Raw genomic sequence first — 18,305 nt, 5'->3', positions numbered from 1 at the left:
GTGCTTAATAAATACTTGTTGGCTGACAGATTTCCATAGTCTGGCTTCTGACCTTATCATTCAACTAAATGACCTCTTTGCAATGTTACCATTGACTAATTAATTTCCAAATCTGATGGTATTTTCCCAGTTCTCAGTCTTCTTGACCTCTTTGTAGCATTTGACACTGTTGAACACCTACCTCCTCCTGGATACTTTATCTTCTTTGGGTTTTTGTGACTATATTCTCTTCTGATTGTCTCCTATTTGACCTTTTTTTCTCAGTCTTATTTGTTAGCTCATCATTCATATCATAGTGGGTATACCCTTGGGCTCTGTCCTGGGTCCTCATCTCTATGTGTTTTCTTTGGTGACTGCATCAAGCTTCCATGATTTTAAGATTATCTTTATGCAAGTGACTCTAGTTTGTATATATCCAACCTCAGTCTTTCTCTTGAGTTCTAGTCATACATCACCAATTGTCTGTTAAACATCTCAAGTTAGATGTCCTGATGACATTTTCAGTTCAGTATTTGCAAAACTGAACTTTCCCTTCAAAGCCATCCCTCTTTCTAGCTTCCCTGTTTTTGTTAAGGGTGCCACAATCCTTCTAGACTCTCAGGCTTGGCATTATTATTAATGCTTCACTTCCCCTTGCCCCACTTAATCTGATCTGTTGTCTCTTCTGGATATTTTAACCTCCACTACTTCTTTTACCCCTTCTCTACTCACACAGCCACCTCTAATTCAGGCTTTCATCACCTCTCACTTGGATTATTGTACTGTCCTCTTGCCCCATTTAAATGAATCCTCAACTGCCAAAGTCATAATCCATAGGTGCAGCTCTGGTCATAAACTCCAGTATGCTGCCCCTGTTGTTTCTAGAATCAGATGCAGACTCCTCTGTTTGGCATTTAGGCATTTAAAGCCTTTCACAGCCCTGCCACAATCTACCTTTCTGGTCTTACTGGCCACCTTGATGTAACCTGCACATATACAGATGCACACATCCATGTGGCTCTCTGTCTCTAATTTCCTAGCTTCTTCAAGAAGCCTTTCTTAATGGTTCTGTTCCCTCCTACCTCCCTAAACTATATAAATATATATATATACACAAAAAATATATAAAGATGTATAAACTTTCCCCCCCACTAGAAAGTAAACTTTTAAGAGCAAGGACTCTTGTGCTCTTGTCTTTGTATTCCCAGCACTTACTAGGTGCCTGGTAATTTTTTTTTAACAGCCTTTAATTTCATCTGTATAAAGGCAGTAGGTGTTGAAGTGGATAAAGTTCTGGTCCTGAAGTTAGGAAGACTCACCTTCTTGAGTTCAAATAGCATCTTATGCACTTACTAGCTGGTGACCCTTGGGGATTCACTGAACCCTGTTTGAGCTGGAGAAGGAAATGGCAAACCACTCCAGTATCTTTGCCAAGAAAACCCCAAATGACTTATGATGAAAAATCCTATCCATCCCTAGAATAATAACTGATGGAGTCTGAATACAAATTGATGTGTGCTTTTTAAAAAACTTTATTCATGAAGGGAGTTGTTCTATATTTTCTTTTACAACATGATGAATATGGAAATGTTTTTCATAATTACACCTATATTAAATTGCTTGCCTTCTCATTGAGGGGGCAGGGAGTGAGGAAGAGAATTTGGAACTCAAAATTTTTAAAACGAATATTAAAAATTGTTTTTACATGTAATTAGGGAAAATAAAATACTAAATAAGGAAAAAAAAAAAAGAAAACCCCAAATTGGGTCAAGGAGAGTAGGACAATACTGAACTACAACAAATAAGTAGCTCGTGAGGAACTCTACCATAGTATATAAATACCTACTCTTCAACTTAGGTTTTTTTTTTTTTTTTTTTGGCTTTTTGGAGGGGGAAGGGCAGGGCAATTGGGGTTAAGTGACTTGCCCGAGATCACAGGACTAGTAAATGTTAAATGTCTGAGGCTGGATTTGAACTCAGGTCCTCCTGACTCCAGGGCTGGTGCTCTATTCACCCCCCCTTCAACTTAGTCTTAAAGAGTTGCCTGGGGCACTAAGAAGTGAGATAACCTGTCCAGAGTTAGGTAGTATATGAATCTACTATGGAGCTTGCTTGCTGGTCTTCCTGACTTCAAGGTCGGGAATACTTGACAGTAATAAGTAGGTACTTAACAAATGCTTTTTGTCTGATTGATTACATCACACCACTTTCCCTGGTTTTTATCTGCTTTCAGATTCCAGACATATACACTCCTAAGAAGCTTGTTACTTAGAGTCGGGAAGAAACTTATAGGGCTAAAATTTCATAAATTTCACCTCGAAGCCTTATTCCTGAACTTGAGCCAGACAGTGAATCATATTAATATAATTAATCCTAAGTGCTGATGAACAGATTTCAAGTTTGCATTTTTAACAAACTCTAGTTTCTGACCTGGTTTAAAGTAGAACAAAACTTTGAAATTTTGGAAAGTAGTTAATTATCCGTTTTTAGTACCCGAGCTCACTGCACAGAAGGGCGGTTGCCATAGCAATTAATCTAGGTCCTTGACTGGAATAGGTTATTAATGGCCCTTAGGATGGACAGAAAAATTTTAAGCAAGATGCTCTTCATTGCCAGACATAATCTTTAAAGGATGCTGGTGCCCATTCTGCTCTTCAGAAGGAATCTTAGTATTTACAGGGAAAAAATGCCTACCCTGCAGAGTTATGAGAAATGTACTTCTTGAACCTTAAAGCACCATATACCATGTTTCCCCGATAATAAGACATTGTCTTATTAATTTTTTTGGACAGAAAAACACCAGAGGGCTTATTTTCAGGGGAGGGCTTATTTTAATGAACATTGACAGCAATTTTAATAAACAGGTAAATGTGAACAAAAAAAATGTACCTTTATTCAATAAGCAAATCACTGGGGAAGAACAAGATGACGCACTCACTGCTGCAGCTCTGATTGGATGCAGCTCGGAGCGCGGTGTGCGTTTCACGGGGGGGGGGGGGACGGTGCATACAGAGGGTACTGTAATGTAGCGTGTAGCGCAGGGGATCACCTTCACTACAGTAGCAACCTCAATAGGGCTTATTTTCGGGGGAGGGCTTATTTTAGAGGAATCTTACACAGTAAGGGGAGGGCTTATTTTCGGGATAGGTCTTATTATCAGGGAAACACAGTAGCAGAGTTGTTATTAGTCACAAGGGGTTTGAGCTCAGCCTGTGGCAGTTTCCTTCTGAATGATGTCAGCCAAAGACAGACTGTCCTAAAGTATGTTATGCTCAGCCCTGATTATTATAAATGCACATATGGAAACACTCATGTATTAACAGAAACACTGGGGCAGAAAGCATGCTTGAGGAGGCAATGGAAAATACTTGGGGCTTTTATACACATGGTCAGATAAGACAGCTACCTTTTTTTGTACCTCTCATATATTTTCCATATTCTGTTTTGCATTATAAGGGGTATTCCAATAGCTTAAACTGCACTAAGACTTTTGGACACCCTGTATTTTCATGTATACATAGCTACCTCCCTTACCTTATTAAATCTTACAATCATTCTTGAAGGCAGTCAATAATAATATCCTATTTATCTTTGTAGCCTCCAGTTCCTGGCATAGCTTATTTTTGCTGTTTGTCAAACATATGATGTTCCTAGTAACCTATGAGATCCTTTCCATAGGCTTGTGTGGATTTGTATTGACTGATAGATATTTTCGTTTCTTGGGACTGATAATATTTATGTCAATCATTGGTGATACAGTCTTGATCATGAAATAGAATGCAGTTAACTGGCCCGTATTGGGTCCAAATGCCTCTTCTTTTTCTCATTAGCATTATATATACCATTATATGCCAAACTGGCTGACTTATTTCTTCCACCTCTTTGCTTTTGAACAGGCTGCCCCCATGTCTGGTTTGTTCTTCTCATTTCTATCTCCTAGAATCCCACATTACAATGTAATTCACTCCTAAGGGCAGAGAACATTTCATTTTTGTGATTATATACCTAGCATTTAACACTGTGCTTAGTATGTAGTAAATAGTCACAACACAGTGCCTGCCACATAAGAAGTGCTTAATAAATGTTTATTGACTAATTTAATAATACTTATTGAATTGAATCATGTTCCAACCAACACAGCGTAAGTGATAGTCCTTATGGAATGAGCAATGGTAGACAGAACCAGAACATTTCATTGAGATGATTTCCAGTCAGAGTTTAACTATGCCAACTTGTTTATTATTGTTGTTGTTGTTATGATGCTGTGTTGACTACCTGAAAGCTGTTGTCTTTCCAGGTCATCAGTTTCCATGAACAGAGACTAAAGTCTGGTAAACCTTAAATTCCAGAATCTGAATGCAGACTAGAAAGGAAAAGCTTTATTTGATCCCACAGTAACTTTTTTTTTCCTTTTTTTGCTTTTTGGAGGGCAACTGGGGTTAAGTGACTTGCCTCAAGGTCACATGGCTAGTTTTTGTGTTGCGTGTCTGAGGCTGAATTTGAACTCAGTTCCTCCTGACCCTATTCACTGCGCCACCTAGGGCCCCTTCCGAAGTAACTTTTGAACAGATTGTCAAAAAGAAAATTAAAAGACAAAGAGCAGGAAGCACCAAGTTACTTAAGAAATTAGCTCTGGAACTATGATTAATTGATTTTAATGAATTGATTAAATATTATACTTTTTTTGTATGTTTGTTGTTTTCAGTTGTGTCTGACTCTTTATGATCCCATTTGGGGTTTTCTTGGCAGAGATACTGCAGTGGTTTGCCATTTCCTTCTCCAGCTCATTTTACTGATTAGGAAACTGAGGCAAACGGGATTAAGTGATTTACCAGGGTCACATAGCTAGTAAGAAGTGTCATGAGGCTGGATTTGACCTCAGGAATATGAGATCAGCTGATTCCAGGCCTGACACTCTTATCCACTGTGCTACATAGTCACACATGTAATGCTTCTTAGCTTTCAGGATTATTTTTTTAGGACTTTAGGGATCCATGATTTTACTTAATTGTAAGGGCAACTATCCTGGGCATCCCTTCCTTAGGGTGCTAAATAAGGACAAGTAGTTGTTTGATTGACTGAAAACAAGAATATTAGAAGTGATTATCTGTAAAATTAAGGATAAAATAATTTTTAAAGTCCCTTCCACCACTTAACATTCTGTGATCTCTACCTATTTCTTGTTGGAGAGCAGAAACCAGGAGTGTACTGATTATCAATTCAGCATGGGACATCTTGTTAAAAGAGAAAAGTGGTCTTGACTCAATGGTTAACAAATAAAATAAGTCAATCATCTAGTAGGCAAGGACTAAGTGTTTAATATGTGCTAGCCACTGTGGTAAGAAGGGTATAACAGAAAAGGCTGGAGCAAAGGTCTCCTCTAGTTTGAATTCTAGTGGAGGAGATGGAATGAAAATAACTAAGTACATGCAAGATATACTGAGTAATAAAGGCAGTTTCAAAGGGAAGCTTTGAACTCTCTTCTAGAGAAATAACTATTCAGATTAGACTGCACTCAAGTTTAGTAGTTTTGATATGTGTACTAATTTTTAAAATTTTAATTGCTTATCAGGGGAGACCTTACAGAAGACAACATGGAAACAGAAAATGCAGCGGCTGCAGCTGCAGCTGCTTTCACAGCTTCTTCACAGCTGAAGGAAGCAGTATTAGGTAGGAAACATGCAAAGCATTTCTTTTTTCATCACTTATTCTCATTACTCTACCTAAAAATATTCTGAAAGACTATGTTTGCCTTTTATCAATATTGGACTCTAAACTTAGAAGACCTCTAACTTAGAAGACCTATTTTACTTTTTGAAGAGACTACAGGCCGTCATTTTTAATGAATTTTCTTTTTTTTTTTTAACTTCCATTATAGCAGTTTTAATTTTTTCTTAAATTAGATTATCTCTGATGTCATTCCATAACTTTAAAATTCTGAGTCTGTGATTCATCTCTGTTATTAATTTATTTGAAGACAGAGCTTATCATGGCACTTTGCTGCCCTCTTCTGTTTCATTCTTTTACTATGTTACTAGTTCATTTGAATAATTTATCAGAATTTATTGTTATGGTTGTATTGGTAACTCAATCAAAAACTATTTACAGAGAGTGTTAGTAGATATTTTTATAACAACTTCAATATTTTTCTTTCCATAAAATTTTTAAAAATCATAATAATTGAAAACAGTATAAGGAAATTTCAGTATAATTGTTTACCTCCTAAAAGAATTCTTCAGGTTCTGGACTTTTGACTTTGCTAAATTAGTGGGCATTTCCTGAATATCTTTTAGGTTTATAAGCAGCCCCAAAATTGATTTGTGTATTGGTTATTAGGAAGTTAGATCAAATTTCTCATAGAAATATTGTTTCTAGGTGGTAGGTTACCAGGTTAATCTAGATTGTAGCCCAAGTTGTAGCTGAACTATCGTGGCAATAATTTAAGCTACATCATTGATTAAATGGTTCTAGCTAAACCAGACTAATTGCTATTGCCAACCTCATCCTGTCATTTCCTCCTCTGTGCTTTAGCACATGCTGTCTTCCATGTCTGGAACACACTCCTTCCATCTGCTGAAATCTTTCTTTTCCTTTATGACCCAGCTTGGGTGACACCACCTCCATAGAATCTTCTCAGATACCTTCTAGCTATGAAGTAATCATCCCTTATTCATATTTCTCATACCATTCTATTATAATTTTTCCTATGGGCTTTGGCTATTTTTGCATGTGGATTTTTTTTTATAGTTATCTAAATGTTTGTCATATTCCTGTGTAGAATCTAAGTCCTTTGAGGGTAGGTCTTATCTTTTTGTACCTAAGGTCCATTACATAGCATATGGTAGGTATTTAATAAATGTTTGTTGAATTGAATTGAAATAGACTGTAATGGGTTAGCTTGAGAACTTTGCTACCACTTGTAAGCATTATTTCTATGGGAGATGATTTTTGAATTGCCAAATTGGAATTCAGGATGGTGAAAACACATTTGCTCTATAGTAAGAGTAAAAGGGAGTCCTTTATCCTTGTCTTTTTTTCCTCCCTGCAATATAATAGATGTTTATAAATTAAGTATCCTATCTCAGGAGCTGCCTATAACTGAATTTTCAGTCTGTAGATAATTAGTTGTGCTTTCTGCATTTGCAGAAAATAGTACTGAGAGATTGTAATTGATTTTCTTTCCTTTCCTTCTTCTTATCTGTATACCTTGTGAGAAGTGAAGATGGCTGAAGAGGAGGAGAGTTTGGAGACTGAGATTGTTTACCCCATCACCTGTGGAGATAGTAAAGCCAACTTGATATGGAGGAAGTTTGTATGTCCTGGCATTAATGTGAAGTGTGTTCAGGTGAGGATATATAACATTCTTCTGGGTTTGAGAGAGATTAAAGGAAGACAGACTTTATTTTTGAGTGGGAAGGCTAGTGGTGATACTCTATTTCTGAGAGTAAACCAGAACTTACATACAATCATGAGTTACAATTAGATTTTCACTTGAAAAATTAAAGAAGATTAAAATGTAACCCCCTTCTTGTCATGGAATTAAGCTCTTCATGTGGACTGGTAGGTTCTAGGGATTAAAAGGAACACATTTCTGCTCAAGTAACAGTATTAGGATTGTCTTATGCTATCTGGATGATCAAATCAGCAAGAATTTATGAAGTGCTTACTAAGAGCCAGGAACTGTGCTAAGTGCTACACATACCAAAAAAAGGGGAAAAATTTTTTTTTTGCCCTCAAGGAACTTACATTTTAAAGGCAGGGGAGATGGAGGGGGAGACAACATGTATATAAATATAGGCACATATAATATCTATATTTTGAAAGACTGTAGGAGGAAGCTATAAGTGGGAATTTTGTATTAAAGTTGTTAGACATTTCAAGCCCTCTGTACATTGTCTTTGAGTATCTTCTCTGTTCATGCACCAATTAAAAGAATATTTAACAGCTAATGGACTAAATTCTATTAGGAAAATTTTTGATTAAAATCATACCTACAAAGAAAACTGTTAACTAAGCTATACCTTCATTTGTCAACAAAGCATGAGATTTTATTACCACTTCACTTATGATTTTCACTATTCATTTAGTCAACAAATATTAAGTGGCTAGTATGTGAAGAGTATATGTATTCCTAGTTGTTTTTATGGGGCCTTGGGAGAGGTTTACTACTTTTAAGATTGTAAAGCTCTTTAAGAAAAAAATTGGATTTTGAAATATGAATCGTATATAAAAGACTATTCTAAGATAATAACCTTTAAAAGCATTAGATTTTTTTACAGATATCTCTGCTAAGCACACAAGAAGATCTTTTTTGGTCATCTTACAGATGTAAGAGAGAGTTTATATTCACATGTAGTGATAGCATGAAGTTCTAATCTCTACTGTAGGTAAGAGGAATTGGTTACTCCAATCAACAACCAATAGCTACTGGAAGCAGATAAGCACAATTAAAGATAAGAAGTGGGAAATGAGACACTTTTCCACAAATTGTTCTTAGCTCAAATTCTACTAGGAAATCAGGAAATTGTCCATAGAGTCTTCCTTCCTGAAGCACAGTTCTTACAATCAAAGCAAGAATCAGAGCTCTTTTTTCTCTCTTCTGCCAAGATCCAGTGACTCATCCCCATTTTTTTGCTTTTTTATTTTTTGCTTCCTAAATTTGACTATTTAGCCCTAACAATTATTTGTTTATTCAAGATGGTAATTCTAAAGTCTATTTTGTTAGAGGGAGAGACTCTCTGTTTACCATCTTGATATGGTTCCTTTATCTTTGTTCTCTCTATTCAAGTCCCTCTTATATGTACTGCAGACAAGATAGTCTATCAGTTATACAGACTGTCATAACCAATTTTGGATTTCTTTAGTGGGCATCCTGCCACCTAACATAACAAGTAAGCATTGATCTTTATTTTATTTTCCCAGGACACTCTGTAAACTTGTCTTATTCTAAATGTAGCTGCTTTCTCTATTGTAGCCAGGTCAACGTACATGTCATCCCCTATCCTTTCTGCTGCATCTAATATTTTATCTAAACTGCCCTCTATGTCTAGAGTAGGTTTCCATGCTATATCATCCTGGGTTTTCTTTTCATACTGTACTTATAATCCATCCCCTTTAGGAAGCCTTCTCTTATTAATCCATGTGCACCTCATACCCTATATCAAATTGTGGTTTCCACCTAACTCTTCCTTTTGTGTAAGTGTTAATATGAATTTTTTTGTTCATTCTACCAGAGATGTCAAATTCAGCCTGCAAAACTCCTGGGTGCCAAACCAGATTAAAATGTAATTAGGAAATGTTTAACAAAATAAATGAAAATATGCTATAACATCAATAATGTTAACTTGTGTTTTTGTTTTTTTGCCTTTTGGAGGGCAATTAGGGTTAAGTAACTTGCCCAAGGTTACATGGCTAGTTTTTTTTGTGTGGGTGTTAAGTGTCTGAGGCTGGAACCGAACTTGGGTCCTCCTGACTCCCGAGCTTTACTCACTGCGCCCCCTAGCCCCCCCAAGTTGTGGTTTTCTAAGTCAACATGTGGTCCAGAGGGATCTGTTTCTCTTTGAATTTGACACCACTGATATAGACAATACCTTTTTCTAGTCACCCATATTATAATTTATAATCTAATGTGCATTCACATATAGAATTTATCTATATCCAGTTATATATTGTCTAATACCTTGTGTAGCTTCTTCTTTGACTCTTCTTCTCAGCCCCTTAAAGTGGTGGCTTCTCAGGGTTCCATTCTCCTTTTGAATGCCCTCCCTCAGCAATTTCATCTACTCTCACAGCTTCAATTCTCATCTTTATTGGGATGATTTCCAAATTTCTATCTCTAGGACTAATTTCTCTCCTGAACTCCAGAGGCCTACCTCTAGCCTCAGTGTGCTGATAGCACTTCCAACTCAACATACCCAAAATAAAATTTACTTTTTCGCTAAAACTGACTCCTCATTCTCACTTCTCAGTTTCTGTCAATGTCACTGACATTTATCCACTCATCCATGCTCAAAATCTCTATGCTATCTTTGATTCTTTCTTCTCCCTCGTCATCTATAGGCAGTCAGTTCCCAATTTCTATCAATTCTAACATTTCAGTCAGTTTCAGGACTTTCTTTTCTGTTCTCACTGATATCATCCTAATATAGACCCTTATTGCCCTCTCAATGGACTACTACAGAAACTTCCTTGATGGCCTTCCTACTGACATTCTGACTCCTTCCCCACCCATCCTTCATACTACTGCCAAATTAACCTTCCTTATGTAAAGATATTCCTAGAATTTTGCTTTAATGCTCATTTCTTTTCTAAGGCTTTACCAGCAAAGTTCAAGCCCTGGAAGGTCATACCAAGCTGGTATGATGTAAAATATAGGCCTTAAAACATTTATCTGTAATCTCAGGAGCAATGTAAGTACAGTGGCTTATGACCGGTATGTTGGTCACTAAGTGATGATTTATTTGACCATGGCAACTCATGAAAGAGGGAAAAATCCAAAATGGCCCTTATTCCTTTGTGTCTCCCTTCCACATCCACAGTAGTGGAGGAAGGGGCAGAAGATGTTTCCTAGTTTTTACATCATTTCTGAACTTTAACTGTTTGGTGAATTGAAACGCCACTAAATTGTGTTTATAAGGTCACTTTCAATACAAATGAAATCAGTACACAAGAGGAAGTTGTAGCTAAATGGAAGGATGGCGTCACAAGCTCTTCTTGAAAGGCAATTAAAGAAGTTGTTAGCCAAATTGGTTTCATTGTGCACTCAAGGATAACAAGAAACTCTTTTTCAAAGAACACTTGGCTATTTTATATTTGCCCCATTCATGATGACAGTAGGTAAGGGCACCACCCTGCCACGAACATAGTTGTAGCTTATGAGCTATCATCTATTGCAGAGGATGAAAAAGTAGAGAAATTCTACAAGGAATAAGACAGGTTCCACCAAACCACATTAACATATACTTGGTTACTACAGTGTGAAGGTGAGTACACGGAAGTATGAAAATTATGTTGGGAAAATATAATTCAGGATAAGAAATGGAGTCAAAATCGTATAGATTATTCAGAAAGTTAATTACGAATAATTTTTTTCTGACATCACAAAAAATTAAGCTACCTATGTTTTAACAGACTCATTTGGTTACTCTAGGAGTCATTTCAGAATCAGACATCTATATATTGATTGGCTTAAAAGGCAAAAGTATTAAATTATAAGAAAAAAATAAAGATGAGAAACTGCTGTTATAATGACTCATTTAAATGAGATGTTGACTTTGAAAATGGGAAGTAGACAAAAATAAAGACATTGATTGTGATTATTGCCTTTCCTTAAACTTTAACTAGGAGACCAAAAGAACCTAGAAACTGCCTTAGCCAGCAAACAATTTCCTTGCCAAGTGGAGAGACATGGTAGCCGAGGTAACAACAGTTTAGAATACAAGCTCAATTGTAAAACATTGAGGAGGATGGAACATTTTGAGCAATTCTATACAACAGTGAAAAGTTGTAGAAGGAAAATAAGTCCCCAGAAAGCTGGACATGAAGTCCAACTAAGCCAGATTATTTCACAGGCATTTATCGAGTAAATCAGAAGGACATGTAGAAATGAAAAGGGTTAGAGCATTTCTATAGCAGTTTATTCTTTTCACTGAAGAAAGTGATGTGACTTTCTTTATTTTATACAACTCACATCTGTATGCATTATGCTTCATCCAAACTGGACTATATGAAATCTTTTATTTATAGTCAATATTTTCTTATGCCTGGAGTACCTCTGCCACCATCTCTCCCTTTTGAAATAATCCTCATCTTTCAAGATCCAGCTCAAATGTCAATGTTTCTAGGAAATCTCCCCCTAATTTCCAAAGTTGGAGTGCATCATACATCAAGGACCTATGATTTTGTTGATATGGAAACTTCCTCCATTGAGGCAGATTCCAATCCATATAATAGTTGCCTGAGGCTCAGAGAGGTTAAATAACTTGCTTACGGGTAATCAGCTAGTTAAGTGGGAGAGACAAAATTTGAACCTAGTTCTTCCTAACTCCCAAGGTAAAATGCTGTCTCTAGCCTTTGCTACCTTTCATTTACATGGAAATCTACTGACTCTTAGCTCCCTTCCTGTTAGCCAATCTTTTGTTTTCATCAACTTCAGTCTTTTTGAATAATCGGGTTTATCCCTAAAACCATGCCAGATCCTGATAAAACCAAAGATTTTGCCTGATCTAATAACTTCTAACATTCTATGCCATGAACATTACTTACTGCTAGAAGATTGCTGATACAGAAAATGATCCTAAATTTCCTACATTCTTGCATATTACTTTGTATTTACCTTACCGTCTTGTTATATTTTATTCTACACTATTGTAGCTTTATATTTATTGAATAACTTTTCAAATTTGTGTGTCACACACAGATTGTAAGCCCCGTGAGGGCAAGGATTACTTCTTAATTTTCTTTGTATCTCCTTCAGTATTTAGCATTGTACTTTGTGCATAAGTAGCACATAATAAGTGGTTAATGTAATGAATGAATGAATTCCTGGTAATCTTTGAATACTCCATAGAGTTTTGCTAATGATGATGTAGTCAGAATTTTACACTTGGCTACTGATTGTTTTATTTTTCTTTCTTCTTCAGTATGATGAGCATGTGATCAGCCCTAAGGAGTTTGTCCATTTGGCTGGCAAGTCAACTCTGAAGGACTGGAAAAGAGCAATCCGAATGAATGGGATCATGCTCAGGTCAGCCTATTTGGTAGCAAGCACCTGGATGTAGTCTCCCTCTGTTATGAAGATATAGTCTCCCTCTGTTATGAAGGCTCTTAGGCTGAGCAACAGGTTCTGATCCAGCAGTTGAGCCAATGAGTCATTGCTGCTTTAATCATTCACATTTGTCATTATGATTATCGTCAGAAATACCCAAAGTAAGCAGCCCAGTTGCCAGGGCCAAAGCGTCCCCTCTATATTTGCTCATTTGCATCTAGGTAAGCCCTTTAATGCTTCACTCTATCAATATTCATAAGTCTTTTGGTGACAGGAACCAAGAATCCTCTCTCCATTTTAAAAAAGCCAAACAAACAAAACTTTAGTAGTGGCTATTTTTTCCTGCTCAGAATGTTAAAAGTTAGTACCCGTGTTTCCCCGATAATAAGACACTGTCTTATTAAGTTTTTTTTGGACAGAAAAATACCAGAGGGCTTATTTTCAGGGGAGGGCTTATTTTAATGAACATTGACAGCAATTTTAATAAACAGGTAAATGTGAACAAAAAAATGTACCTTTATTCAATAATGATCATGTCATCTTCTCCAACAACATCGTCATAAGTGTCCATACCCTGAATTCCGTCCTGGATGTCTTGCGCCTCCATTTCCTTCAGAAGAAGTGGACCCAATCTGTCATGTCCAGCAATATAGCTCTCTTTAAATGAATATGTCTTGTCCAGGTAACCTGCTCGTAGTGCCTTGGCAACACAGCTGTCAGTAATTTTATCCCATGACTTCTTCACCCAAGTCACGACTTCTTGCAGACAGGGCTTCACAAAGTTTCCAAGCTGATTTCTTTCCATTCTGTTTTCAATGTAGTCATTGACTTCCATGCGCAAATGGTCCTTGAATGGCTTGTTTATTGCAATATCAAGAGTCTGGAGATAGGCAGTCATTCCTGCAGGAATCATTACTTGATCTATTCTTCTCTCTGCAAGGAAGTTCTTCATTTCTTTAGCGCGGTGAGTGCTGGCTGAATCCCAGACTATCAGACCTCTTTGGTTACCTCGCATAACAAGTGGCAGCATTAAATCAACCCACTTTCTTATAATGGCTTGTGTACACCAGGCTTTTTCAGTTTCAAGAACGTAAATGCCAGATACACGTTCAATCTTATCTTTCTTGCCCTTACTGATGATTAGAGGTGTGGCTTTCTTTCCATCCAAACGAATTGCCAAAACACAGGTGACCCGTGCACTTTCATAGCCAGTGGTGGGAATGTAGATTGACGTTGCACCCCTGTGATGAATTGTTGTTTGAGATCCTTGTCCCATAAACACTGCAGTTTCATCCATAGCAATCATATTGCAGGTTTGGTACTTGGAAATGTTGATCCTATCAATAAAGGACTTGAATGCAAGTGCACGTTTAATAACTTCAGCATCTTCCAGCTTAAACAGTGTTGTTGATCTTCTTAGGGACAGTTCATACCGTTGAAGGAAACCGTCCAACCAGTGTTGTGCTGCTTTGAATCCTTCTGAGACCATTTCAAACTCTGGTGCCATTGAAAGGGCAAATTCTTAAATATCAGCCCTGCGCACAACCAAGGCCTTTGCTCTCCTGTCAGCAATCCATTCACCAATGAGGATCTCCAAGTCAGGATATAAGGGCTGCCGACCTGATCCAGACCTGCGCTTTTTCCCTTTTCCCTCATCCACCTGTTGATTGAGGTTATTATAATCTGCTCTCCATTTTCTGACCATTCGAAGATCCAAAAGTTTTTCTTTACAGAAAACTGCAAGATTCTTGCCATGTGACTCCTCTACAATTGCTTTCTTACACTCAACAGTATAGCTCTTCCTTTTTGTACTCATGTCTGGGGGTCAAACAGACAGAATAATAAAATTATGACCATCAGTCCTTCTTTTCACTCCATCATGCCCCCTGAGTTCTTCTTTTTTCCTCCATCATGCCCTTTTTATCCTCTATCATGCCCCCTCACTCCCGTTTACATACCGGGTTTTTATGTTGTCCTGCCTCAGCTCTCCTCCGCGGCACTGCTCTCATTGGCGCCAGCAAGCAAATCACTGGGGAAGAACAGGATGACACGCTCACTGCTGCAGCTCTGATTGGATGCAGCTCGGAGCGCGGCGTGCGTTTCGGGGGGGGAGACAGTGCATACAGAGGGTACCGTAATGTAGCGTGTAGCGCAGGGGATCACCTTCACTACAGTAGCAATCTCAATAGGGCTTATTTTCGGGGGAGGGCTTATTTTAGAGGAATCTTACACAGTAAGGGGAGGGCTTATTTTCGGGATAGGTCTTATTATCGGGGAAACATGGTAGTTGAGCTAAAATCCTCGACTATTCTGGAACTGGCCTTGGTCTTTGGCATGAGGCTACTTGTCCAAAAATTCTGTAGTTGACTTAAGGACAGGTGACTAGTTATCAGGAGGGAAGATCATGGAAGATTTGGATAATTGAAGATAATAAGTGAAGCTAAGTCCCTAGTTAAACAAAGACAGAGAGAAGATGAGGAAGAGGGAAATCTGCTTTAGAATTTCAGAGAACCCATTTATAAGCTTTTAAACTTTCCTTTCTCTCCTTTATTTAGGAAACCAATATATATCATTTGCCTGATTTTTCCTGTATGAATAATCTAGCTACTCCCACTGAATCTGCCATAGTAATAAGAAGAAATTGAAACCAACTTGATACAAATTTTTATTTCACCTGACTTCCAGTTCCACCTTTTCAGTTGTCTCTTTAAGACAGCTAGATAGGTGGCTTAGTGGATAGAGCACTGGGGTCTGGAGTCAGGAAGAACTGTGTTCAAATATGGCTCCAGACACTTACTAAGTGTGTGACCCTGAGCAAGTCACTTAACCTTTGTCTGCCTCAATTTCCTCAACTGTAGAATTGGAATAATAATGGCACCTACTTCCCAGGGTTGTTATGAAGATCAAACGAAATAATATTTGGGAAAAAAAAGTGCTTAGCATAATGTCTGGTGCATAGTGGGTGCTATATAAATGTTTATTCCCTCCCCTTAAGACTAATTTCTGGCTTATAGTTCATCAGTTATACATTTGTGGCCCTTTTCTACATCTTTCCTTTTTTTGACAGCTTATTACAAAGTTAGTGGCAAAGCTCTTAGGCTCTTGTTTTCCATATTGTCTTCCTACAGGGAGTGTAAATGAAGCCTTTTCTATCAGCAGTTCTTCCATGAACATCTTGCTTGAAGTGTTTATCATATTGCTCTCAAAAACTTCTTTCTTCCGCCTTCTCTCTCCACCCTCTATCCTCTCTCTTTTCTCGCTTTCCCTCTCCATCTCTCTCTTTCTTTCCCTCTTCTTCCCCTTCCTCCCTTTTCATTTTGACTGAACTCATCATCCTTATGAACAACTTTTAGTAAGCTGAAAGGTTGAGTCACTTTAATCTCCCTCTTAATGTTTCCTTTGATTAATAAGAGTAACTGACATTGATATAGTGCTTTAATGTTTGCAAAGTACTTAATGTTGCAGAGTCTCTAATAGGTTCTGAAACTGTTCTGGGGTTATGTAGGGATTTGTCAACTACAAATGTTTATTATTATCAGTTTTAGAAGTATATTTATTTATATTTTCAGACATGTCTAATATTGCTATGCATATATTCCTTAGGCTCTTTTTTTAATACTTCCCAGTTTACAGATATAATTTCAAGTTGTCCTCTCTGCCTAGTGGCAGCTCCCAGTATCTTCTTTCATTTTGAGGTCTCCTGGATATATTTTCCTATTGCCTTTTGAGTATAATTGGGTCTTTCCAGATTATTGGTTCTCAGCCCTTTGGTCTCAGGACCTATTTATGCTCTTAAAAAATTATTGAGGAGCCCCTAAAGAGCTTTTGTTTATATGGGTTTTATCTATTCATATTTACCATATTAGAAATAAAAACATAATATTATTATGAAAATAGTTTTGACCTTGCTGTTCCCCCGAAAGGATCTTGATGACCCCCAGGGGTACTAGGATCTTAATTTTAGAATTGCTGGTCTAGACTTTGAAATGAACCTCTTTCACTCTCTTCCTTTGATAATTTACAATCTGCCCAAGTACCAAGAGTTCTCTGGTTGCAAGTCAATCCTAGAATGCTTAGCATACTATCCTCCTTCTTGATAAACTTGAAAAAGAAGGAATGGGACACTCTCAGGCTGAATCTATGGACTTAACATCTTTCAGCTGATACCTTTAGAAAAGTTTATTGTTAAGTAAAATTGAATGTTATATTCCTTCTAGTCCAATTAAATTTTTTTTTTTTGCCTTTTTGGAGGGCAGTTGGGGTTAAGTAACTTGCCCAAGGTTGCACAGCTAGTCTTTTTATGTGTGGGTGTTAAGTGTCTGAGGCCAGAACCGGACACGGGTCCTCCTGACTCCGCCGGCGCTTTACTCACTGCGCCACCTAGCTGTCCCAAGTCCAATTAATTTTTAACCAAATCTCTGCCTGGCTATTTTAGCAGTGATGACTTCTTTTCAAGTTGGCCTAAGGCACAGAAGACCTTATGACCTTTAATGCCCCATTCTCATTCTCTTGTTTGCCAAAGTTGGCTTCCAGAGGAAGAAGCCATTTCTTCAGCAGAATAAACTCTTTTTTTTTTTAAGCAATCAGGGTTAAGTAACTTGCTCAAGGTTACACGGCCAGTTATTTCTGGGTGTGGTGCTGAGTGTTTGAGTCCGGGGATTCGATCTCCAGGTCATCCCGACACTGGAGCCCGTGCTCTTACTCGTTGTGCTACCTGGCTGCCCCCAGAATAAACTCTTGATTGAAAAAATGGAACCTTTTGGCAGAATCTCTGTAGCAAAATGATCCATCCATCTGTGCCAGACCTTGGCAAACAGATTTTAAAATATTTAGACACAGACTTACAAATAAACAAGCTTTAAAACTAAACCCTACCCTCTCATGAACTTTCTGTCTTAGTTTTCCCTTGCCTGTATAACTTCGTTTTTTTTTTCTTCCTTTTGACCACAAATCAGTGACACCTTATATTTGTAAAGCACTTCATATTTTTTCAAATCGGTTTTTCTGATATTACGTTTTAAATTCCATTTATTTCATTTGGCAGAGGGAAGTATAAGTAAGTTGTTGATTTCGTAGACTATGGCCTGATATCAGAGCTATAGGGAAAAATATGGAAACTTTTTTTTTTTTTGCTTTTTGTAGGGCAATTGGCATTAAGTGACTTGCCTAAAGTCACACAGCTATTAAGTGTGTCAGGTATCTGACACTGGATTTGAATTCAGGTTCTCCTGACTCCAGGGCCAGTGCTCTATTCACTGCGCCACCTAGTTGCCCCTAGAAACTTTCTTTTAAATAACCTCTGTTTAGCAGTGATGCTATAGGAAGGAGGAAATGGAGAATCTTCATTCATATAGTAACTTTAAAAAATGTAGCTGATAGTATCTGCCTAGCAGTAATGAGTATCAAGGAAGCCAGAGATGAAAATAAGCTACTACTAGGGGCGGCCAGGTGGCTCAGCAAGTAAGAGCATTGGCTCCAGTGTTGGGATGACTTGGAGATCGAATCCCTGGGCTCAAACACTCAGCAATACTCAAACACACCCAGAAATAACTGGCCATGT

The 18,305-nt window shown here is 37.7% G+C and overlaps 1 protein-coding gene across 3 annotated transcripts in view; it reads left to right on the top strand.

Moving 5' to 3' along the window:
* GMEB2 (glucocorticoid modulatory element binding protein 2) overlaps window positions 1-18,305 on the top strand; it is a 62,894-nt gene that overhangs the window by 12,699 nt on the left and 31,890 nt on the right. For all 3 annotated transcript variants that reach the window (XM_069072617.1, XM_069072615.1, XM_069072616.1), the window contains exons 3-5: window positions 5,552-5,649; window positions 7,197-7,324; window positions 12,621-12,724. In XM_069072617.1, the coding sequence (XP_068928718.1) occupies window positions 5,552-5,649; window positions 7,197-7,324; window positions 12,621-12,724 (330 nt within the window). The remainder of the gene's footprint in view (window positions 1-5,551; window positions 5,650-7,196; window positions 7,325-12,620; window positions 12,725-18,305) is intronic.

Source organism: Petaurus breviceps, unplaced genomic scaffold (genome assembly GCF_028583685.1).
Source record: "Petaurus breviceps papuanus isolate PSGF00001 unplaced genomic scaffold, PetGlider_PUasm1.0 90847, whole genome shotgun sequence".
Lineage (NCBI taxonomy): Eukaryota > Metazoa > Chordata > Mammalia > Diprotodontia > Petauridae > Petaurus > Petaurus breviceps.
This window is presented reverse-complemented; position numbering and strand designations above follow the sequence as displayed.